At 38.1% G+C, this 25,368-nt stretch overlaps 3 protein-coding genes across 6 annotated transcripts in view; 1 reads left to right on the forward strand and 2 right to left on the reverse strand.

Moving 5' to 3' along the window:
* The window catches only part of LOC123314793 (forkhead box protein O-like), a 112,668-nt gene extending 94,476 nt beyond the window's left edge, over positions 1–18,192 (reverse strand). The window contains exon 1 of the mRNA XM_044900143.1: positions 17,245–18,192. Coding sequence (XP_044756078.1) covers positions 17,245–17,649 — 405 coding nt within the window. The 5' untranslated portion in view covers positions 17,650–18,192. The remainder of the gene's footprint in view (positions 1–17,244) is intronic.
* Positions 18,193–22,144: 3,952 nt separating this feature from the next.
* On the forward strand, positions 22,145–23,555 carry LOC123315067 (dnaJ homolog subfamily C member 8). The gene is made up of 4 exons (XM_044900622.1): positions 22,145–22,302; positions 22,353–22,673; positions 22,724–22,960; positions 23,013–23,555. The coding sequence occupies exons 1-4, from the start codon at positions 22,240–22,242 to the stop codon at positions 23,130–23,132; spliced, it is 741 nt and encodes a 246-aa protein (XP_044756557.1). The 5' UTR covers positions 22,145–22,239; the 3' UTR covers positions 23,133–23,555.
* Positions 23,556–23,834: 279 nt separating this feature from the next.
* LOC123315626 overlaps positions 23,835–25,368 on the reverse strand; it is a 55,290-nt gene continuing 53,756 nt past the window's right edge. For all 4 annotated transcript variants that reach the window (XM_044901390.1, XM_044901392.1, XM_044901391.1 and 1 more), the window contains exon 13: positions 23,835–24,613. In XM_044901390.1, the coding sequence (XP_044757325.1) occupies positions 24,471–24,613 (143 nt within the window). In that variant the 3' untranslated portion in view covers positions 23,835–24,470. The remainder of the gene's footprint in view (positions 24,614–25,368) is intronic.

The raw sequence follows: 25,368 nt of genomic DNA on the forward strand, positions 1-25,368 counted from the left end.
TACGCTGTCGATTTCCCATTTGTTTCACGGTTCGATAAACTTGGCTCGAAACCAGTTTCGGCAACAATGTAAGCGTCAAGAGATCGCACGAAATTATTAATAAATCCTGGCCGATATTTTCGAAGCCGGTGTGTGTATCTACAACGCGATTCAACAGTCCGTACGGACCGAGTACGCTTGTATAACTCCATAGTAAATACTACAAAACAATAACATATGATTTTCAAGGCCCGTCTAACTATAGAAACTATTCCTAATTGACTGAAATCCCTAAATAAATGGGACAGATTGAGACGCAGTAGCGGCAGATGTGGACGCCGGTTCAGGCGTGAATTCATATTTGGTCCGTGTTTGGTCACCAAACGTGAATGTTGGTAACCGTCGTACGTCCCAGATTCCTCGATTCTGTTGTTTATCGATGGGACTACTTTCAATTTTGCGTTTCCATAACACTCTGACAAGCGATTCGAACGTTTTTTTTAGGCTCACGCCTCTCTCGGCAGAGCCTGTTTGAGAGGATGAGTGGTAATACAGTTCCCACAAGAACTGTTATGGTTCAAATGGAGATTTTTTGGCTATTTCCGTCTTTGTCTTGAACTGGATCTCCGAAATCAATGAAAAACCCTTGAATTAAAAGGAGGTTATGCTACGTAAGAAATTTATTCACAATATGTAACTATACTTATGTACAGGGTAGCCCAAATTGCTTGATTTTGGCCGTGTCTGGTACTTCTATACTAGATAGGGATGAGGGAAATGTTAAAAATAATCCTGGGCTCGATTTTCGTGAAAAGTCCATTGGTGGAAATCATTTCACGATTTCTTTATTCGTCTTGAAGATATTTGAACAAATGTTGATGTTAAAGGCACTTTTTTCACTATACCTCCTATAATCTATCGGAAATGGCACAAGGAGGTAGCTACGAGGATGTATTGATATCTAGTTAGCCTAGACCAGTTCTATGCAAAAGAAAATATTGCGTTAATAACCTTAGCCACGAACAATAACTAATTAGAAGTGTCAGTGTGAAGTTTGAGGTCAAAAAAGTAAACCAGAGTTACGCAATAAATTAAAAGAAAGAAGATGTCCACCGAAATTGTGAAAATCGAAAAATTTGAGTATCAAGCCATCATCAAGAACCTATTTAAAAGGGTTAAGAAGTAAGCAGATTTGATATGCTTAATACCCTTGGTGATCAATTTCCTTTGTGTGCAACCGTGAAAAATTGGACTGCAAGCTTCAAAAAAGGTAAATTTTCCATTGAAGATGATGACCGATCAGGAAGGCCAGTTTCTGTGTCAGTCCCCGAAAATATCGATGCAGTTCATGACATGATTTTATCAGACCGTCGAATTGGGCTAAAACGGATATTTGAAGTACTGAATATTTCATATGAACGCGTTCATCATATAGTTCACGTCAATTTGGACATGAGAAAAATTGCTGCAAAATGGATCCCCAAATGTTTGAATGTTGACCAAAAGCGTGCAAGGTTAGAAGCATCGCGTTCGATCTGTGCTCGATTTGAAAACGATGTAGACTTCTTAAACCGAATTGTTACTATGGATGAGACTTGGGTACATTTCTACGATCCAGAAACAAAGCAACAATCGATAGAATGACGACACTCTGGTTCTACAAGACCTAAGAAGTTTCGTGTCCAAAAATCTGCTGGAAAAGTTCTCGCTTCAGTTTTTTGAGATCGCCATGGAGTAATCATGATTGATTTCTTGGATAAGGATAGAACAATAACTGGAGATTACCGTTCTATATTACTGACCACTCAACGGGAAAAAATTAAAGAGAAAAGACGCGGAAAGCTATCCAAAGGTTTTGTTTTTGCAGGACAACGCCCCTGCACCCAACTCTCATGTTGCCATGCAAAAAATTCGTGATTTAGGGTTTGAATTACTAGAATACCCCCCTTATTCAACAGATTTGACTCCATCCAACTATCATCTCTTTCCTCATCTGAAAAAAAAGTTAAAAGGTCTTAATTTTCCTCCAACGACGAGGTAATAAGAGCTGTGGAGGCCTGGTTTGCAGAGCAAGAAGAAACATTTTTTTTGAAAGGTCGAGAGACGTTGTAGGTTCACTGTAATAAATGTATCTAACTAACAGGAGAATATGTTCAGTAATAAAATATTTTGACATTGAAATTTTGTTTAGTCCTATAGTAGGCTAAGAATTTGTCAATATATCCTCGTATACAGAGTAAACCTGCATTCGTCGAAAAACAGAAATGGTCAAGACCGATTTTAAGTTATTGCTAATGGACATAGGTAAGCTTCTCCAGGTGGAGGAAAAACTGAAGCAGCTATCCGCCTCATCCAGCTCGGATCGAATAGAAGCGAATCTTTTTTTCCAACGCAGCGGCATATCAGAATGTGCTTTTTGGCAAGCGCCGCGCAACTTGACTCTATATTAATAGAAGCGAAAATAAACTCAGCCACCTTTCAGATGAATTCCAGAATGCGAGATCCGTTGCAGCGACTATGTGCGGGATTTTTTCGGAAAAATCTGGAATAATAAATCATTCAGGCGGTTATAAAACGGAAAATTTACAGTCCCGCTTCTGGAAAGCTCGCCAATTTTCAGCTGACCGTTCGTTATTCTTCCAACGATCGAATTTTTCGGAATCAAACTGGAAAAAAATATAGAAGATCACGAGAAACAAGCGACATAAACACAAATATCGATCGAGGAGCACTTAAAATGCAATAATTTTATCGGCAACGTTTCGGCCCTTTATTGAACCTTCTTCAGGCTGAAAACTGATACAGGGTGAGACGCAGAACCTTGCTGAGGCTACACACGAACAAAGTTTCGTCCTAATCGACCATTATCAGGCACGCATGCACAGAAAAGTGTATCCTCGTTAGTCGCCAATGCCTTCTCGATCATGCCAGATATGCCTGTCGGACAAACGAAAGATCTACGTCGCTCGAAGAAGAAATAGCTGGCACTGAAGTTCACAGCGACGTCAAGTGTTCCAATTAATACACGCCGAAGGAATTTTCTTCGGCAGAAGCCTAATAGGGGCAGTATCCTAGGTTACCCTATTGTTGGAAATCTTCATACTCGACCGGTTTTTCAGGGCGTAACTGGAATGTTTGGGATGGCGACAGGGAAAGGTTTCCCAATTCGCAATAAGTTACGCATCATATGAAGTCAGGATTTCAGCGAATCTTATGTGAAAGAAGAGAATAATGAACAATTTTCAAAATACTGAAATGCTGATAAGTGATTTAATACTTGGTATTTCCACCCCTTGCGTTAATTACAGCTCGGCAACGACGGTTCATACTCGAAATGAGTGATCTTAAAATGTTCTGATCTAATCCTTCCCAGATTTTTCCGAGTTGGATTCCTAAGTCATTCAGAGTAGCTGGATAATTTTCTGAACTTCTCAGCCTTCTATTGAGGTTGTCCCAAACCTGCTCAATCGGATTGAGATCTGGACTTCTTGCTGGCCATTCCATTCGAGAGACTTCAACCTCTTCAAGGTACTCCTGAACGATGCGCGCACGATGGTCTCTGGCATTATCGTCCATAAAAATAAAATTTTCACCAATGTATGAGGCAAATGGCACTACATGCTCTTCAAGAATGTTCCTTATATACTTATCAGCATTCATAGCTCCATTATCAACGACCACTAGGTCTGTGCGAGCAGTCAAAGATATTCCACCCCATACCATAATCGATCCCTCCCGAAACCAGTAGTATTCAGGAAATTGCACTGAGCATATCTTTCATGTGGACGTCTGTATACAAGGGAACGTCGATCACAATGGTAGAGGCAGAATCTAGACTCATCTGTGAAGAGAACTCTTTCCCAATCGGCCTCTTCCCAATGGATATGCTCTCTCGCAAAATCCAAACGCGCCCTTCCATGGGCTGGGGTAAGAGCTGGGCCTCTGGCCTCAAATCATATTCTCTGAGGCGATTTCTTATTGCCTGAGTGCTAATTTGCACCTCATGAGTTTGCTCAAGCTGAATTTGAAGGAGGCGAGCGGTTGCAAACCGTTGTCTCAACGAAGAAACTCTCAAGTAACGTTCTTGAATGGCAGTTGTTACCCGTGATCTACCTTGTCCTGGTCTTCGGACATTCATACCTGTCTCCCTGAATCGCTGCAACATTCTGGACACACTTGTATGGGAAACTCCAAACCTTTCTGCAATTCTTGTGTATGTCCACCCTTCTTCTCGCAAAAATACCGCTTGGGCACATTCCTCTTGGGTCAAATTGCGTGTTTCGCGTTGCATAGCGATCGAGTGTAGAAAATCAAACGAAAGAAAAACTATTGATCACTAGAATTGATCGAGAACAACTGATTTTAGAATGGAGCCAATACATTCAAAATCTGATAATGTCATCTTTTTTTATTACTGCTGGGAAAAAACATCTGTATTGGAGAAAACCGTTGAAAGTGCATGCATAATTCTGATAAAAATAATTTTCATTGAGAACACCTTCAGTTGTAGAATAAATTTGAGATTTCCATAATGTGCGTTAATTTTTTTGCGCAGTGTATTTATCAGGGCCAAACCGGAAAAGTATTCCTTTTAACCTCAAGAGCTCACCCTGTATAGCGATGAGGCCAGTTCGATTCGGACAAACATAAAAAAAACATCATCGTCATTCATCACGAAAGATGTGGAGGAAGAAGCCTCCATCTCTCTCTCTGTCTATGACTGACCAATTTTTGTCGTCATATGGGACATACGAGAAGCAGCAACATCCAATTGAACTTGATCTTATGACACGACCTCTCTCCGCCATCCGCCCATTGACGAATTCGTCATCCTCTGCGATCCACGACGAAAACGACGTAGGCGCGCGCGCGCGGCAGCACGAAAACGAAATATTTTTAGATGTACCAATAATTAAGGACGGCCTCGACTCGATACAGAGACCATTTACCGAGTTCAAAGTACCATGGTGAAGGTGAAATTGATTCAGGAACATAATTCGTACCTGGGTAGTACGCAACAACGGTTATACGCGCGGTACTGACCTCCATTCCGTCAGGATTTACGATCGTTGGAGTGCGCTACGCACGCTCCGCGGTTGTATAATGGAGAAGTGATACGGTTTACGTCCAGTATGATGGAGTCAACCGGTATGGAGCCTGGTAAACGCTAAGACTCATCGAACTATACAAATATCTGCTTCGTCTTGACATCAAGAATGATGAAACATCATTTTCCATCTTCCCACCTTCAAGGATAACCAACTCAACAAAAAAATCGAGAAATATACATATTTCCTCAAATTTCCCTCTATTCTTGCACTTCGATTGGCAACATGGGACTACGTTGCTATGGTGATGACGTGCGAAGCAACTTAAGACTCCCACTCTATTGGCCAGCGCTGTTTATGACAACTGACGACGTTGCCGAATAGCCGACAAACCTTTAATGGTCAGGCTTACTTATCTATCTGAACTTATTGATCCTGATTTGGTGACGAATGTACCATCCTGTATAATGGGTCAGGCGTTACCTTGTGGAAAATCATCGCACTTACGATGACGATGAATTCGTTATGAAACGATTTCATAATTATCTGTCTGTGAGAGAACAGGAATTAAATGAAAATTAAATGGAAATTCTATGGCGTTTCCCACGTGGTTTAATAGTCCATATCCTACTAGTCCATCGGCAACACGCTGGTAATCTTCTTCACGGCCGATGGTTACCACTGATTCATCAAATTGAGGTGTCTTGAGGGAAAACCCAAAGATTGAACGTGCTTAAATGAATCTGATTGGTTATAATTGATTCTAGTGGTACGTCCATGGTTTGGATACAAATCAAAATACGATCCTCTATAAGGTTTGTTTCGATAAAGCCATTCTGTTATGAGAAAATTGAGTAGAGGAACAAACACAACCAAATTTTCGAAGATACTAACACGTGGCTCTTGAAATTTTGGAACGTACACCTATAATTAGTGTAGTGCTTTATATAGCACCCTTTACCACATAGGTCTTCATAGGATTCATGAAAAACTATTTGCTATTATGGTAAGAAACCATTTCTCAAGATTGAGTCGCATGATACAAAGTCGGGTCACATGGAGGGCATAAAATTTCCGCAGATCTAGCAAATGGATATAAATTGAGTTGGGCGTGAAAAAAACGCCAATTTGTGTAGCGTATACAAAACCTTTTTGCGGATAGAAATAGAATCCAAATGCGAAATTAATAACGTTTTTCTCATTCATTCCTAGACACTTACATATTGTAATTAATTGCAATTAGATAAAAAGCACGATAATTATTTAACGTACGTACGTTTAATCGATTATTCTCTTGAAAAAACTTTAAAATTGGATAATGTGTATGAAAAAAGTCAATTAGAAGGTTGATTCAAAGGTCTCTGGGGTTTTTTCCCAGGACATACCGATCAGACGTTAGTTTCCTACGACTTTGCATTTCGAAGGTTGCAGAATGGACGATGCATTGATTGGTAGACGTAATTGAACAAACACTTATAACCTTTATCGAGTCGGCAATGTTTTAGCCTTCAATCGAATCTGGAATCTTTGTTAGGTTAGGTTAGAGATTCTCAGTTCAAACGGAAACAACTTCGTCAGATTAGTGGATCAAAATATGCTGATTTCTTCACTCACCAGTGACATATCTTTCAGCAACTTCGAATCACTTCTACATAGAGACCACCAAATCGAATATATCAAGATCCTAACTAAACGGAGCCAAAGACTTGTGAAATTCAACCATAGACGAACACTAATTCAACGCTTTTAAAAAACAGACAACTGTTTTCGATGTTTCTATCGAATTATAAACTCCAGTGTCAGTGTAACATCTTCTCGATGGCTCAAGATCAGAGAACTATATTCATTTCTTCTGTGGATTGTATTGGGAAACTTTGTGATTTTACATTCGCTTTGAAATTCATAGAGAATATTGTGTTTCCAAAGGAGATTTAAGTTTTCTGCTTTGATTGGATGAAAAGTGCAGCTGAAATGCAATCGAAGTTTGGTGACAATGCTCAAGTGTCTCTCTGGACTGGAATAAAAAGATTTGGAGGTGATACTTGATAGAAACGCAGCGTGTACAATTTCTCAAGGGTGAAAAAGCTGCAGCCAGCATATCGTTCGAATTGTTGGAACTCTGTGTGTACCTCAATGTTTGTACGTTTTATCTCGAGTACTGAATAAATAAACCGTCCAAAGGACACTCATTTACTCGGTACAAATGACCAACACTAGCTGATTAGATTTGAGAACGGGTTAAATAATCTGAACCTGTCTTGATCCCACTATAGATCACAAGCGAGGTTGCCAACGATAGAAATTCATCCCGATTCCAGGAAGACTTTTGGTATCTGTCAATCTGTGAATAGTGACTCCATCTCAAGGATTCTTGAAAGGAAATTTCCAGTTCATTATGATCACAATGTTCTCCTGTTGCTCCAAGAGGTGCTGATGATAGATAGGCTGGGTCTCCTTGATAATTTCATCTTATCGTCCAATTCCAAGTGACTTAAACCATGGGGTTATCATTTAATCACGTGGTGCACGCTTTCTCCCAACTGAATCGCGGTTGCCATGTCCGTAAAATGCGATAGGATGAATCTGTGGATTCGAGATTATGCTCGAAATGGTTTTGGTATGTTGACGTTGCCAATTCGTACGATAAACTGCAGTTTCCATGAATATGTTACACTAACCTCTACTAAAACTCATACATATGCAATATTGTTTGATAACTAAAAATGTTTCGCTGCTCGCTGTTTTCGACGCTATATTGGTTCAGTCGGTAACAAAAAGAGGGTGCATGAAAGAGACGAAGCGAGGGACTTGGCTGTCTTACGTCATGTAGCAATGGATACAACCTTAGTACCAGGAAATTGTCCGATGTTTTAAGTTTCTTGTGATAGAAGATACCGAAATTCTGGAACTTAAGGACAAACTATAGATGACATAGGACCCAATAGAGGTTAAGGTCACAGTTCAGTGTGATACAATCTATATAGGTACACAGAAAGTATAGTATCTGTCAATGGTTCAATCATTTTAACAGGGGGGGGAAGATAATGTCATGTTTTACCTAACCAAGTATTCGACCAACTTTAATCGAGTTTACTGAAAACAAATCGTACTACACCAGTTTGGTGAGTGATTTTGAAATGGTTAAACACTTATTACGTTATATCTCAGCTTGGGCAAAAAGAGTGAACAGCTTCTTTTCCATAATTTATCTGCCATCCAGAAAATCTGCCACTGATTGGCTATGGAAATAGTGAGTCACACATCCCATTATAAATCTGCAAAAAAAACCGGCGAAGGACGCATGTTTTCCGATATAAAAAGTATTCGTAATGATGACAGCCTGTGTAAATATTTCATTATGCCGACAAAAAACTGCTGCGTTTCCATTGGGATAGGTAACACAATTTCTACCGTGTGCGACGTGGGCTTCAATCAATATAACCTTTCACGTTATATCAGCGATATTCGAGTAGGAAAAAAAATTGGCGTGGAATTTCACTTGGTCGACGAATTCTTGGTACATATTTTTATGCGCGATAGCGATGTGCATTCGCAACTGTGGACTTCGTCCATAGCTCGAATTGAAAATGCTGTTTCGACTATGGAAATTTTCGCTCCAAGATTAATATTCGAGTTTTTGTTGAATGAATTGTGCCCTCATGGAGTATAAGAAGAAGAAACACCTTTGAATGTTTATGTATGGGTCAAGGATGCTCCGCCAATTAAATCCTTGTTGAAGATCCTCAACCAATTATTTTAGACTCATGTGAATTATTATATTTTACTGTGGGGTATTTCCACTTTTAACTCATCGAATATTCATGAGGTTATATTCGATGATTCGCCAGGATTTAGCTTGATTTCACCTTATTTTCTATTCATTTTATCCTGACATTATTCGACTTCTTGAAATCCCCTTTTAACAATAGCCATCACGACGTTCTTCACGAATTTAATATCCTATCAATGTGCAGTCCCAAAAAATTGATTTCAACATTCACTGTTTCGGAAAAATAACCACGATTACAAGAATTTATTTCCAGAGAAGATAAGAGTTTATCTATACGGCTCTCGTTTCGATATTATAGAATATAGGTTGTTATTAAACATAATTTATGACATGATAACAATGATCATGTGCCCTGTACTGAATTCCGATGCTCTGGTATCGATTTTTCATTTCAATTCAGTCTTTCGTTGAAAGTGTTGCATATGAACGACTGGAATATGAATTGATCAGGATTTTATACGCCCAGATACAGATACAGATATATACTCCCTTAATTCCATTCAGTTTTGACCAAATAAACTTAATCACTTCATAAATTTCGATTGAACCTCGTATAAGAGGAAGAATGAATGATATCTTCAATGCATCCACGACATTCCTATTCCATAGTAACTTCAATAACCTCTTCTAATATCGCCAGTACATCGTTTAGCCGTTGATAGATATTCATTTGGTCGATTGACCTTCGTGCATATCATAAATGACTAAACGTTTTTAAGCATATGCATAGCATACATCAGGAGCATTGATATTTTACAGCCAAGGTTGCTACGTGAAATGATCCTGTACGAGGGATATAAGAGAAATGAAATTAAGTTGCGAGTACAACTATGTACTAATGCTAGCAACAGTTATAAAAATTGACACCAACTGGATTAATCCAAATCTACCAATTTGGGCACCTTTTGAAATGAATTCCTAAATTACCGATTTTGTATAGGATGTGGCAGCGTCGCAATTTTTTTGAAAATAGGACATTTCCTCTTTCATAACGTAAAAGGACATTTGTCCGGAGAATATCCATAGTCAGCGAGCAAAAAATTTCTACGATATCCGAAAAGATCCGAAATTCCAGTAAATTTGAAATAACTCTGAAACGGCTAGAGTTATAGCTCTATATTATTTAAATTAGTCAAACGGTTTCATAATTCAATGAAACATCAAATCAGCCAAATCTTGAAGTGAAGATTTCAGTGGAAAAACCTACATCCCTCCCCTAGTGTACAAGTCAAATTGAAGCTCCAAAAAAACCAACCGGAATTTACATACAGAAACAAGAGATGTATATTTAGCTCGTCGTCGAAATGTTCCTCCAACTCCCTCCTTGGCTTTCTACCCCCAAGGCGTTTATACGTCGGCATGATGATTTCACTTCAAGAACAAGACAAATATTGATGCTCCTCCCTTGTTTACGATCCAGCTAAATGTTTTATTTCTACGTGGGTTTTCTCGACGTGATAAAGGGCATAACTGATTGATACGCCACTGGGCGAATTTCGGCGAAAACATTTGCACCACCGAAATTTTTTCACAAGATCGAGTTTGAGAAAGGGACACTGAAATAACTGTGACATTCTACAGTTTTTCGCTCGAATCTCGGAAATGATGCATTTCAGAGAAAAATATGTCGTATAGAAATGGAAGATAATTAAATTTCCCGAAAATTTCATGCTATACATATTTAAGAAATTGTTGATAGTTTTCGAGATATAAACGTTAATGAGAGTCGAACATCTTTCACCCAACTTTTTTTTCAAACTTTGGGTTCTGGTGTCTCGCACGATCGTTTCTCAGAAAAATTGTTTCGAAGTAAGTTTTAGGGAGTTGAATTCCCTTCAATTTGATATACACTCGGCTACTTTATCTCCAAACATTCAGAAGTTATGCAAATGTTGAGATGTACGATCTCAATCAAGCTATAAATGTTAGCCAAGTTGTGAGGAGTAGGCGTATTAAAAACTTGTGATATTTAGAGGGTTTTTGTGGTATCCATCAATGAAATTCATCTGGCATTCTTCCGTGAAAAGCGAGCATTTGTTTGCACAATCTATATCGCCTTATCTAATCGATACTCTACATGCCTGTCCTTTTTAATACGCTCCACTATTACGTATTACGCTCCGTCTCTATTTAAATCTGCAGGAACTACAAATAAGTCGCTTCCCACGTTCCTCAATTCTAATTTCGTAGCCACATTCATAATATTATGAATATACCCAATAAACGGAAAAATTGCGAATCGTTGGAGAAATGGACCATTGTTGATTGTGAGAATGACGATATATGCCTACACGTGCCTGCAAGGTTTTCGTGGAATTTGTTTGCGGTCTATTCGCGTTGTTTACAACTTCGTTTTCGAAAATTCTATCAGCGGTGAATTCGACGCACAATATTGATAACTACTTTGTAGAAAAATAGGTTGATTTTCATCTCATTACTCAACTCTTCGTGAATGGAGTTACTTTAAATTACACTTTACAAATACTAACAGCCATTTTCATAATCAAATCAAAAGTTCCTTCAAGCTTGAACCTTTCCTTGGTGTCATTTTTAGTAGGACTGAAAGAAGCTTCAAAATTAAATGGACTCTAGGTTTTTTTATGAAACTGGGAGTAATAAAAAATAGGTTAACTTGCTCGTGCGTTTAAGGACTATGTTGATTCGAAAAATGATTTCATCGGGAATTTTTCAAGTTCGAATGTTGAAATATTCGAAAAGTCGTACACCTGTTGAATGCCATCAGTTATGTGGCAACTCGCATCTGTGTAGGACGTCAGATTTTACATATTCTCAGTGGACATTCGAAATGTGGGAGGCTGTTATTCGACATAAAGAATATCGCAATGAATGAGGATTTTATAGCAGGACTTGTAGTGGTTGTTTCCGATGCCATGTTGGACGATCGTTTGGAACATAAATAGACACTTCATCAATTGAGAAAGTATGCATAAGTCAGTTTTGGACAAGGTGTTTTCCCATGCTTTTAAATTTATGAGTATTTCACAGAATATTTGATGAAAAAAATTGTTATTTATGTACCGAGGACGAGAATCTGTCTATTTCAATCGAGTCTGTAAATTGATAACCGAGGCGTAGTCGAAGCTAGCAAGCACGCGAGACAAAATTACATTTTTTCGTCAATCTCACATGTTTTCATGTAGGTTAAGTACTCATTTGTGTGCTGTAAATCCAAAGAATTGATTTGACAAGTGCGAATGATAGTTATTTTTACTGGCACTTATGTTGTCATTGAATCCTTGCTCTCCAAATTGATTGAATCGCATCTGTAACTAAGCGAGGAACAGAGCGGACGAAAAGTGTTTAAGGACGAAAAGTGAATGCGGACGAAAAGCACTTGCGTCGACTTTTCGTTGGGAACTTAGTATGTGAGATGTCATTTTGTGTTGAGGTGGACGAAAAAATGTTTTTCTCGATGTTTCTGTCCAGTTTCAAAGGGTTGTTGCTGAGGGATGTTCTATAAATTCTTGAAGACGTTTTCGTACAATTTGGCTGTCTTGTTCGTATTTTACAACTGGGAAAAGGCTGAATAGTAAAACCCAATCAATGGATGACGAATACTGTCGATTACTATATTTTCGTTCCCTCATATCCAAGAGACGTAATTTTTTCGATAAGCTGATGACAAATCCATTGTTCCAAGAGTTGATCCGATCCCATGAAACCCCAACCTGCCTCAATGTTTGATTTCAACAAATGAATCACGTGCATGAAATGCGCTGGTTTACCGATGATTTTTTATCGGCCAAATTGTTATTACCCGGAAAACCGTGAATGCGAAGAATCATGATTCAGTATTTTGGCGGTGGACTTCAATAGTCAAATGTTGATATTGATATGTGGAGGAATAGAAGATATCATGGTGACTTCATCACTTTGTCTCGAAAAAATCTAAAAAGATTTACAATACAATTTCATACTATGCAAACTCTAGAAGTAAAGAGGTCAAATTCTTCATGTTCAGATCCACTTGAAAATCCTGAGAGAACAAAGCCACAGAGATAGGAGGGTAAACATCGAAATCTGTAGTTTGCATCACACGAGACATTCTCGAAGTCACCAGGTGGAAATAGAGTTTTCCTCTCCAATATCCATAAGCTTGAAAAATTGGTCCTTTCCATCCGATGGCGCGTTGCAGAAGACAAGACGTTCCAAATAAGGCCCTTCTTAAGGCACATCCTAATAAAACTACTTCACCCTTATTGAGATAATAATAATAAGATGGAAGACGGATGGCAATAACTTCCCCCGTGCACTTCTATCTGTCTGTATAGAGATGACATATTGGTTCTTTCCCATGTTTGACTGATGGCAGACATGTGCGTTTTTTCCGCAGAATGTCTCTGTGCCTTTGGACGAGGAAAACATATTTTCCATATACAGCACTTGGGATTGAAGATTCTACGAGGTTTTTCTTTCAGAGAGGCGGCAATAGGAAGGATGGAACGACCAAGGGACTTTTCATTATGAACTTGATGCAGTATATACGAGGATATATTGAAAAATTCTTAGCCTACTATAGAACCAAACAAAACTTCAATGTCAACTCAACATATTCTCTGTTAATTGGATTCATTTATTACAGAGAACCTGCAACGTCTCTAGACCTTTCAAAAAAATGTTTCTTCTTGCTCTGCAAACCAGAGCTCCACAGTTTTTATTACCTCCTCGTTGGAAGAAAATTTACGACCTTATAAACATTTTTTCAGTTGAAGGAAGAGATGATAGTCGAATGGAGTCAAATCTGGTGAATAAGGGGGATGTTCTTGTAATTCAAACCCTAAATCACGAATTTTTTACATGGCAACGTGAGATTTGTGTGCAGGGGCGTTGTCTTGCAAAAACAAAACACTTTTGGATAGCTTTCCGCGTCTTTTCTCTTAGATTTTTTCCCATAGAGTGGTCAGTAATGTCGAATAGAAATCTCCGGTCATTGTTCTACCCTTATTCAAAAAATCAATCATCATTACTTCATGGCAATCTGAAAAAAAAACTGAAGCAAGAACTTTTCCAGCAGATTTTTGGACACGAAACTTCTTAGGTCTTGGAGAACTAGAGTGTCGCCATTCCATCGATTGTTGCTTTGTTTCTGGATCGTAGAAGTGTACCCAAGTCTCACCATAGTAACAATTCGGTTTAAGAAGTCTACATCGTTTTCAAATCGAGCACAGATCGAACGCGATGCTTCTACCCTTGCACGCTTTTGGTAAACATTCAAAGATTTGGGGATCCATTTTGCACCAATTTTTCTCATATCCAAATTTACAGATAATTTACTATATGATGAACGCGTTCGTATGAAATATTCAGTGCTTCAGATATCCGTTTCAGACCAATTGGACTTAATCTGAAGTTGAAACCATTAAAAAAAAATCCAGATAAAGTTGACGGTTGATAATCAGAAGCAAATATTTAGTCTTGTCGGTATACTGAGCTCGTAAAAATGTTACTGCTTTGCTAGACCTACGACAACTTAAGTCACCTTGGACATTATACCTCGTATAAACTACTCACCTTGCAAAATTCTAAATTTGAAACTGTGCATTCGTTTCGATAGAAACACTTTGCAGAAAATCCGAAAAAAAAGGTCAGAATTCAACAATTTTCACTAGACCATTGAATAATAAACAAGGTAACATTGATAAATGTGCAGAAGCTAGTGGTATATTCATTTGAAGGGTCTATTTTTCTTTATTATGGGAGTATTTTATTGATTATGTCAATTTCTCCAATTACCCATGGGTGGTTTGTTATTTACGAGTTATTTATAATTGAAGAAATCGGCAAAAATCAGTCTGTATCTTGATTATAGAGAGAAATAGGTTATTCTGAGACACCTCAGTGCCCTCTGACTACCCTCAGCTTTCGAATATTCACCAATGAATCACCTCGTTTTGTAAAACCTAAAATTAGTGCCTGAAAAAATTCGAAATTTGGAGCTGGTTCTGAAAGCTTCACAGGAGAGTCAATGCCACCAGATTCTAGACAAAAATTGAGGTTAATCCCATATTCTCACATCCCATACACAATTCCCAGAAATCAAAACCGACGACACATTCAGCCTATACCTTTGTGGGCATAGTTTGAATCCCCAGTTCCACCCACATTGGTAGCGAGAAACATCAATCATAGAGCGGTCAGGTAAGAAAAATATTTGCAAGGGTTGAACTTATGCTTTTTAGGATAATGCAGATTGAAGGGTGCCAATCGATATTGTAACCGAGAACCGAACAAACAAAGATGCCTCTTGTGGTCGATACAATGGGAAAACAAACGGAGAGCATTGTGGGTAGTTCCTGTTGAGAGATCTTCATTAGTATGACGAGTCGATTCAAGGGTTCAGATTCGAATTTGATGTGATTTTGAGATGCTCTTTTTCATACGGTTTGATTGAAACATCGAAATTAATATTAAAGAATTATTCTTCGACAAAGAATTCGCAGAGAATTCTGAGCTGAATTCCTGTGCTGATTTCGGATTAATGGATGACGAATCTACTGGAATAACAATCCTGGATATTTGTGAGAACGAAAGGTCGGATCCACGCGTTTATAAACATCAATATTCATGTGAATTCTGAATGAGCGAATGCCGATATACAAAAATACCGGTGTAGCTTGACCACTATCGCTGTTTCGGTTTTGGTTCACACACTTTATCTAGGAGACAAAAAGATTGTTGCCACCAGTTTATTTGTGGCATTCTATAGACAATTCAGTGATAGAGTTGCCGCAAAATTTCCCGGTACTTCGATAAAAGTTCACCGCGTATGTTTCCTGTGCGGACCAAAAACAGTTGGTTTTACAAAAGATAAATCTAAGAAATATTTTTTCAAGCCCCTTCATAGCCATGACTTTGGGTCAGTCATGCTACTAATTTAATTGGAGAAATCAATCTATAATTAATTGCTAAAAATCGTTGGGTTCTAGATGAAAAGAGCACAATTTTTACAAGTTTTTCCACAGCATCTAGCAAAACTGTCGAATAAACTATTGTAGCTCGAGTAGGAATTTTCATAACCTCAGCACACTGAGTAAATACACAGTGATAAGATATAATTTCACTCAATATTTATTCTTTACGTTCTCAAAATGATCCGACTGAATTTTCATTCGATATTTTTCGATTTTTCCCGTAAGAAAATTGTTTCAATATAAGGATCTTTCAGCATTTTTCGAAAGTAAGAATTAGGTATATTACACATGGTTGTGTTCACTCAGAATATTTATTTGAAATATCAGATAATATGAGTAAAAGTTTGAGAAATGTATTGTGTCACGAAAGTTTCGCTGCTTTCGTGAAAATTATGATTATAATGAAAATAAAACTGATGTACCTATAATTCAAATGAACGACTATTTTAAAAGGTACAATTCTAGTCATGATTGGTGAAGCAAAACAAATGAGACGCCCCACAATACGTTTTTTTTTCGTGGAAATTCGAGATGGAAAATTCTACCATCCTGTTCGAAAATCCGATACCTACAATTAAATTTATCTGGATTCGATGTTATCGTTCAATGTCTGATGGTCGGGTATCTGAAAACTTATGTTCGGGCATAAAAAATTATCTAAAGATTGTCATCGGGAATTGATAAGATATTCTAGGAGGATATCTGGGTTCGCGGAGATAGAAATGAATGGAAATGTGGAAAATTTCATTCAGGGCAAACATAACCAAGATTTCATCCTTTAATCTGATTAAATAGCTTTTGTTCCTACAATTTATTATGAGATGATTTGCTATATTTGGAATGGTTTGAATGTCACTCAATATTTTTGTATATAAAGGTAATTCAAGCGGGAAATTGCACTAATTTTGTTTGTACAATTACACAGAATATCAACTTCTTCATTCTCCTAGATGTCAATCAATCGTATAATTCTATGGATAACCTCTGAATCCAAAGTCAATCTAGGAACCATAGAATAAAAAAGGGTGCGTGACGAAATGACGAGAAAAATTCTTTATTTTCCTCTCTGGCGATAATCTAGGATCGAGGAAAACTCAACAGGTCGTAGAACAAGAAGCAGCGGACCATGATCGACCTTGTTCTGAGTGGCGCTCTCCAATCGACAACCTTGACTTCCACGTGCAGGGTACCACAACAACACACAGTACCTCGGACACCTCCAAAGCGCTCATAATTATCACAGCAATTTGCGCGCAAATGAATTAGGAGGCAAAGAATTCCGCAGGGCCGCATCGGCCCAGATAAACAAGGACGCGGAATTCTGCGTTTGAAGATAAATTTAGTTCAGGTTAGGATATTCTTAAATTTTAATTGGAATCGAGTTCTACAGTCCTGTTTTCTCTTTCCACCGAAATTCCGAAAACTGCCGGTAGTGAATCTGGTAGATGAGACGGACAAGAACAGTCCCTACGAATATCTTGCATTTTCAACCCACCTTCCATCCTGCTGAACTGTTGCTGTCACCCTTATCCTTGAAGTAAGGTACGTTCTGCACCATCCACTCGTAAATCTGCGACAACGTCAGCCTCTTGTCAGGCGAAGATGTGATGGCCTGCGTTATCAGGTCTGCATAGCTAAGATTACCCCAGGCATTTCTCCTGCTGGAATTTTTCTTAGCGGGCACCTGTGTGGCAGCCTGAGCCGGCCCTGGCAATCCAGCGCACTTGTTGCTTCCTTCATCTCCAGGCTCTACGTAATTTTCAGGCCGTGGCAAGGGCCACGTGTTGGATCTAGCCCTTGTCTGCGGCTCGAAACCGTCCAACTCCTGCAGAGGCTCCATTTTCACCATGTTCATACTCATGCCAGGCACCGTCCAGTTGTTGAAAGCGTCTCCGTTCATCAAAACGGCGATATCGGAACGCACCCACTAAAAATAATCTATGATACCTCGAAATTCTATGTTTCGGCACAAGCACTCTGTAACGCACCCCCGAACATAGAAAACCAAAGAACTGTCATCAAGAGTTAAGAAATACCAAACAAGTTATACAACAACTGTTGGAAGTGGCGTTGCGGACCAGCTAAATTTATTCTGCGTCGTAATAACTTGAAGCGCCAAATCGCAAAACAGATTCTCGCGGCACAGTTCAACAAGTCATCTCTGGATACGTCACAATACTGATAAGCACAGACACCGAGATCACAGAGAAAAATCCGGGGTGTACCGGCGTGTCGTAGGGGTGTGCACCGCGTATTTTTGGTTCATTTCGCACCTGTAAAACGCGTATTTCAGCACGGCGTAGGTGAGGCGGGAGTGGAACTAGAGATAAACACGCAATGACGCAGTAGCGCACGTGATCCTGGACCGAGATCGGAGTTCGTTTCTCTTTCACAACCGCGCGTCGTTTGAGCGCAATTTTGGTTCGGAGTTTAGTTTCTGGTTGTTGGCTATTTCGGAGAGGACATGCCCACTCGAGCATGCGCCAACGGATTGTAACACGCGTACGATATCTTGGGTAACGAACACTTCGCTAATCGCATATGACATTAATATGGAGTACACCTGAGTTAATTGCGTTTTTGACACCCCCGTCCGCATTATTGTGGGTAGCGCGCTACTATACCGACAGGGATTTGGCGGTTTTTTCCGACATTGTATTCTATGGTCGTTGGGTTTTTCTTCCCGCCGATTTGCAATCTATGCAGACCATAGAGATTAAGTATTTATTCTTCCCCAGATATTTATGATAGGGAACAAAATTATTTCTACTCCTTCAGTACTCTTCGATGATTCAATGCTAATAATACAGGGTGTTTATAAATTATTGCAACATTTCAGATGTATTTGAATTAATCTGTGCGTTTCGAACTGGGTATCATAGAAAAGTAACGCCCACTGGAAAGTCACAATAATTAACAAAGGGAAGTTGATATTTTCTCATCGAGTTTTGCAAAAAAACGGCCTGAAAGAGTAGACAATTCTCTAGCATTTGTGTAGTAGTAGATTAAAAGGTTGTATCCTTAATCTGCCCCTGCCCTTACCCCCATTAGGGGCTGCTCAAAATAGAAAAAGTCATATGAGAGCCCCACACTATTTTATCAAGGATTCACTCCTGAAATTTTTTTTGCAATCATTCAGTCAATCCCTCTATACATCCCTGAACTGAAAAGATGCATATTTGACTCCACTTTTCGTTCTCAATATCAATTAATTCAGACAAGAAATCATCTACTTCATTTTTGGTGCATATTTTGTATATATTTTCAAAAAAATTGATAAAAAAGTTCGTCAATCCACTACTTCTGAATATTACTAAAGGTAATGACTAAATTTTCATTCAATTCTGACTTGTAGCAGTAATGACAGACCTTTGTGTAAAATTCGCAGACCTTTTATCAACGAGTTTCTAACCTCCAAGTAATTACCTTGTAATAGTTGAATATTACCGAAATTTGTTAAATTCAAAAACGTCTAGTCATTTTTCCTTCAAAGAAACAATATTCTCAATTTATTAATTGAAAAAACCTTCCCTCATTATCGATGATCTCAACATAATTAGCTTTTGTCATTCCAGAATGAGTGCTCGAAAGAACAGCCTAATGTTGGGTCGTTAAATGTCATTAAATGACATCAATGGTCAATGCTCTCTCGGTATTTTCTGAATGGATTGTCAAATCTGAATTTTGTGTCTAAAAATTCGAACTCTATTAGACAGGTACCTATTTACTTTATCTCATGAGTAGTAAGCTAGTTAAATAAAGATCGATCAAAAATTCGTATATTTCCACGACACTTAGAGGTCCAAGAAAAAACGCTTTGTAAACTAATGAAGCTTAATTATTTATATTTAACGTCCGGGTTATCGAGCAAACCATTAACAACAATATGAGAATCGAGAAACTTTGAAAAAATATGTACATTTTAAAAAACTAGAGTGCAAATTCCAATGCTTGTATTAAATCGAGTAAATTAATGTAATTTCAGCGAATTTACATATTCTGCATTGTTCTATGGAAGCGTTGAATCATTTCCAAACACTGGGAAATGTTTTCGAAAACTACACTTTTTATAGGATCAAAGCTGCAAAGTTCACACATTAACTCCTGTAAATTTTTTCGATATATTCCTACATGGTTTTCATCGACTAAAACCCTGATAAAACCTGAGTAACCAGCTCATCCCAGATTCTATAGAAATTTCAAGATACGCAAAAAGTATTGCGTATCTTGTAGCAGCTTTGTGAATTTTCACTGTAAACTGAGGAAGATCTGAGAAGAATCTTTTACATTGCTCAACAATTGATAGGTATAAAACATCGTCCTCAACCTAAACGCCTGATCAATGAAGCACAGAAAATTCATGGGGTAACTAAAAAATTCGTCAAGACCGAACGCTTGCTTCGAGATCGCTGTGGTTCTCAGATTTATTACTAGAAGAGTTGGTCCTTCGGAATGTGTATCACTTTCAGATCAGTGATAATTTTTCTGGAAGATAATCCACTCTGAAGGTGACCCTCGAAAAATTCCTAAAAATATGGGGTCAGTTGAAAATTCCTCAAGACCGAACGTTTGCTTCGAGATCACTGTGGTTCTCAGATTTATTACTAGAAGAGTTGCTTCTTAGGAATATGCTTCACTTTCCGAACTGTGATAATTTTTTTGAAAGATAGCCGACTCGAAAGGTGACCTTCGAAAAATTCCCAAAAAGTTGGGGTCAGTTAAAAATTCGTCAAGACCGAACGGTTGCTTCGAGATCGATAAAATTTTCAGATTTTCAACTAGAAGAGTTGCTCTTTCAGAATGTGTATCAATTTACGATCTGTGATAATTTTTCTGGAAGATAATCCACTCTAAAGGTGACATTCGAAAAATTCCGAAAAACATCTCATTATAACTTTAGACATAATAAGTTCCCCAATCATCATGGCTCTCTCTAAGATTAATCAACGAAGTAGGTACATCCATCCGGATCTTTTCCAACGAACCATTCTCAGTTCATTCCGGAAATGGAGCCGGGAACTGGCAAAAATCGCAATCGAATTACCGACTCACCCCACACCCAACACCACCCGGATTAAGATTTACAGGAGTCAAGTGGTCCTTCACACGATGTGTTAGACCTCGCCGTTGCCGGGGCTATTAGTTCGTAGATGGCCCGCTATAGGGCCCGGGACGCAAATTGGCCGTAAATTGAATGGCCCGCACGATAAATCTGCCGGCGAGACGCTAACGCATCCCGACGTTCACCGCTTGAATTATCGCTAAGTGGATTTATTTTATGGATCGGGTTTTTGTGCTAATGAATTGAACGTTTTTACCGGCCCGCCCCAGTCCTAGACGGTGAATTATCAGGTGCCCGCGTCGGAATTGATTCCGACGCTAAGCGTCGAGCGGAGGCTTCTCCCCTGCTGAAAAACACACTGCTATTTATCCGCATCTCTACTTATCCCGTTAGCCGGGCAGAAGGAGCATCCATCGAACTGCTGGGGATGAGAAATTAACACCCAATCAACCCCCTGCCTCAGTTATCTCTTCTGTATAACACACGGCAATAACAGTGGGCGGCATACCTAAAGATAAGGGCTAGAAAGAAGTAGAGAAAGAGGCTAATAGGGCTACCCACCTATCAACCTATCTATACTAGAAACAATCCAAACTTGCTTGCAACCGAATTTCAGTAATGGCTTTCCCCACAATACGTCTTCATTTATGTCCGAGATTGAAACAAACTTATAGTTCAAGTTTTAACGTGCCAGAAAGGGCGATGGCTATGGTTTAAGTTTTATGTTCGATGCTTTTAACCCCATCTGATCGAGGAAAGTTTCAGGATATATTTGTCCTTTTAACGCGATAAAATTCATATTTTTAGATATCCTTCTGTAATGGGGTGGATTGAATAAAGTCGGTCCTCTCTTTACACTCTATTAGATCTTAGATCTGCCAATTATATGATTCATTTTAAAGAGAGATTTACACCCTCTCATTACACACGTCCTCTGAAGCTATAGACAAAGGGCTTTTTGAAATATTCCGCTTACTTGATGACAAAGATTATAGAGTTAGTCTTTGCTTGATGAGTTTTAGAGTAGTAAAAGCACCCATCGAATTTTTGTTAGCTCCCATTTGGTTATTAACCTCTTGCATTCAAATAATCGTGATTACTGAATGAATTCTGAATAAATGGTGGATGCACAAACTGTTGGTATCCCGCTCAAGAAAGCGCATCCACCATAACTGTATTCTATAAGATTTACAAGAAGGAATCTATTTTTTCTCGACAACTGCATCAACTGAAGTTAAGGATGATCGTTTTCTGAATGGAAATCTAATCTCCAAATTGTATCGCAAGTCCGAAGAAATGAAAAAAACGAAATAATTTTCTATTTTGAATGTGACAAATAGTTCAAATAGTTGACAGATGACATAATGACAAATTTTTCTATGTCGATGATTGTTTGCTGTTTGGTATACTTTTTCCAAAGCAAAAATTATGGAGGCAAATTCTTCGAAAAGTAAAGACGAGGAGATAAGATTCGAAAGCTTCTACACGGAGGTAAGTTGATCGAATATGGAATTAAATCGTTCTTTATCAATTTGATTTAGGTTAAAGAAATTGAAAAGCGAGATTCAGTGTTGACATCAAAACAACAAATTGACCGTCTTTTGAGGCCTGGATCCACATATCTTAATTTAAATCCGTTCGAGGTCTTACAAATTGACCCCGAATTGCCTATCGACGAAGTTAAGAAAAAATATCGAAGGTTATCTATTTTAGTGCATCCTGATAAAAATCAAGATGACGCCGAAAGAGCTCAGCAAGCCTTCGAAGCTGTCAACAAAGCCTGGAAGGTTCTCGAGAATGAAGTTACCAGGAAGAAGTGCATGGAAGTCATCGAAGAGGCTAAAGGAAGGACCGATATAATGGTAAGCATTCAAGGCTTGTTAGTTTTCATGCATTCATCCATTCGTTCTAGCTTGCCGAGAAAAGAAAAAAGGCTAAGAAAGAAGGTAAAGACAGAATACCTGAAGATGATCCAGAAAAGTATAGGCATGCCATTTATGTATTAACGATGAAACTATTTGCTGACATGGAAAGGAAACGGAGAGATCTTGCTGAAAGAGATCAAGAAGAAAGAAAGCGCAAGCGAGAAGCTGAGATTGAAGAGGAGGAATTGAATAAGGCTCAAAAGGAATGGCAGAAAAACTTCGAGGTAGGCATTTACGATACAACTCTCGAGTATCCGATTTAATTTTTTCTTGTAGGAATCCCGGCAAAATCGGGTTGACAGTTGGCAGTCCTTCCAAGCAAACACAAAAAAATCAAAGTCCAGTAAAAAGATCAAGATGTTCCGACCTCCACAAAACAAACCAGAGTCTAGATAATTCAAGATCGTCTAGAAAACATCATAAATCCGTCTAGAAAATTCTTTAACCATATTTGAAATCTTGTGGTCTCTTGAGAATTTTGTAATATTATTATACTTTTCATAGTAGTGTATTATAGATAATAAGTGATTTTGTATTTTCATAAGTTTCTTCTTTTAAGAGGAAATTAACAAGATTTATTAATCTTTTCAGCTGTAGGAAGCTACCGAAAGAAGTTTCGGTAGCTTGCTGTAGACGGTAGGAGAGTTTTCAAAATCCAGTTGTACATAGAGAGCACTGAATTGCTTGAACAATTTTTTTTTTGTTGCACACAAAGGACATTTTGGGAGTACAAGAGTGCGCTTTTTATTTAATTTCAATTTGTTTGGATTAACAACGAATAAAACTGAAGTTTGTATTGAATAAATGTTTTTATGTTCATTTTCTTTCTTATTCGTTTATTCAATCCCATAGTTTTCTTTTCAAGCCAGAAAGGGTACCATAGAAGAATCATTGACATTACTCAAGGCTTTATGCGTCTATTTGATACTCTGTGATCGGAACTTCACTTCTGTCAAACTGCCGTTTGTTATTTTCTATGGTTTGTGACCACAGATAAGTTTGTTATTTCGATGGAAGGCAGTGCCGTACTCGAAATTAATTTGGGAATATAATTTATTAACCTTCGCATATTTGTGGAAATGAAATTTATAAAAACAATAGGATCTCAAGTCTTTATTGCGACAATATATTCATTCAAAAGAAAAAAAAATTGAAATCCACAAAACATTAATCATATATAATATTCATTAGTTGGAAAGGAAGCTTCATTTGAACACTTAAATCTAAATGGATAGAAATCATTTATTTGTTAAAAACACTCAACATTCTTTATATATGAAAATATTCTTGGTTCATAAGAAAAACATCCGCCAATTCTGGCATACATACAATTACTAGTAAAAAATTACAATTTAAAATATTGCGGTTCTCGATAACCCATGTACACATTGTATTACATTTAATACAGGGTGCCACTATATCACAGCATGATCAAGCATGGCGCTAAAAAATTCCACGAAAGAAATAACAAAGATAAATGTGAATTTTCCTAAACTACCATGAAGAAACTATGTATAACAAAAACATGTACAAGAAAAGGTAGTAATAATATAGTAACTTTCGACTTGGGAACGCGAATAAATAAAAACAGGGGGAAGATTATAAATACAATTTTTAAAGGCTCCCTGCTTGAACAGACCATTCTTCGGCACCTCCCGTATATTACGTAAGATAATAGAAGAATAATTACATGGAAAAGAAGAAAATAGGAATATTTGTCATGACGTTTTTTTTTTACGATGTTCGGGCATCCAGGGAGGGACGAAGGGACAAACAACCCTCCACCCAGAAGTTTGGTCTTTCCAACATGCTCTTCCAGAGGGTCAACTCTTTGCCAGTGGCGTCCATCCATTCCACAGGTTTACCGTAATGCTTGCCTGGAAAAAATGGAAATGAAGGATCCTACCTGATTTTTCACCACTTATTATTTATTACCGGTTTGCAAGCATCTCAAGCTCAACAGCTGCCGATTTCTGAATTTTTCTGGATAAAGGGGATTTTTTAATTGACAAAGAAATAGTTTGTCTTACTTTGAATCAAAGTAAATATTAAGATCTGTCCCAACCGTCAATGAAATAGTGAAGTAAGTAAAATTAAATCGATAGTTCTCGTCTTTAAAGGTTTTGCCTTCACCCACCTGATGTTGATATTATAACAACGAAACATGTAGGTAGTGAAAGTTAGGTGTTAAGTACTTTTGATTCAAAAAATGTTTTCACAAAAATCGACAGCAGATGTGTTAATCGTATGCAGAAATGGAAATTCTCAACCAATTTAAAGACACAACCTAATATTTGTGTTAAATGAGAAGACAGTTGTTGAATCCACCGAGATATTAGAGATAGAGAAAGTTGGCTCTAATTTTTAATTGACGCGTATATGAACGACTTAAATTTTTGTTTTTTGAGACACGTAAGCTCAACAGGACATTTTTGTCCTGTTGTCCTGTACTCTCCAAAAATGGCTTTAAACGACAAAAAAAGGAAAGTAAGATAGGGTAGAGTAGGGTACATTAGAGTAGGGTAGATTAGAGTAGGGTAGATCAGAGTAGGGTAGATCAGAGTACGGTAGATTTGAGTATGGCAGATTAGAGAAGGGCAGATCAGAGTAGGGTAGATTAGAGTAGGGTAAA

The sequence above is a fragment of the Coccinella septempunctata genome, chromosome 6 (genome assembly GCF_907165205.1).
Source record: "Coccinella septempunctata chromosome 6, icCocSept1.1, whole genome shotgun sequence".
In the NCBI taxonomy this organism is placed as follows: domain Eukaryota; kingdom Metazoa; phylum Arthropoda; class Insecta; order Coleoptera; family Coccinellidae; genus Coccinella; species Coccinella septempunctata.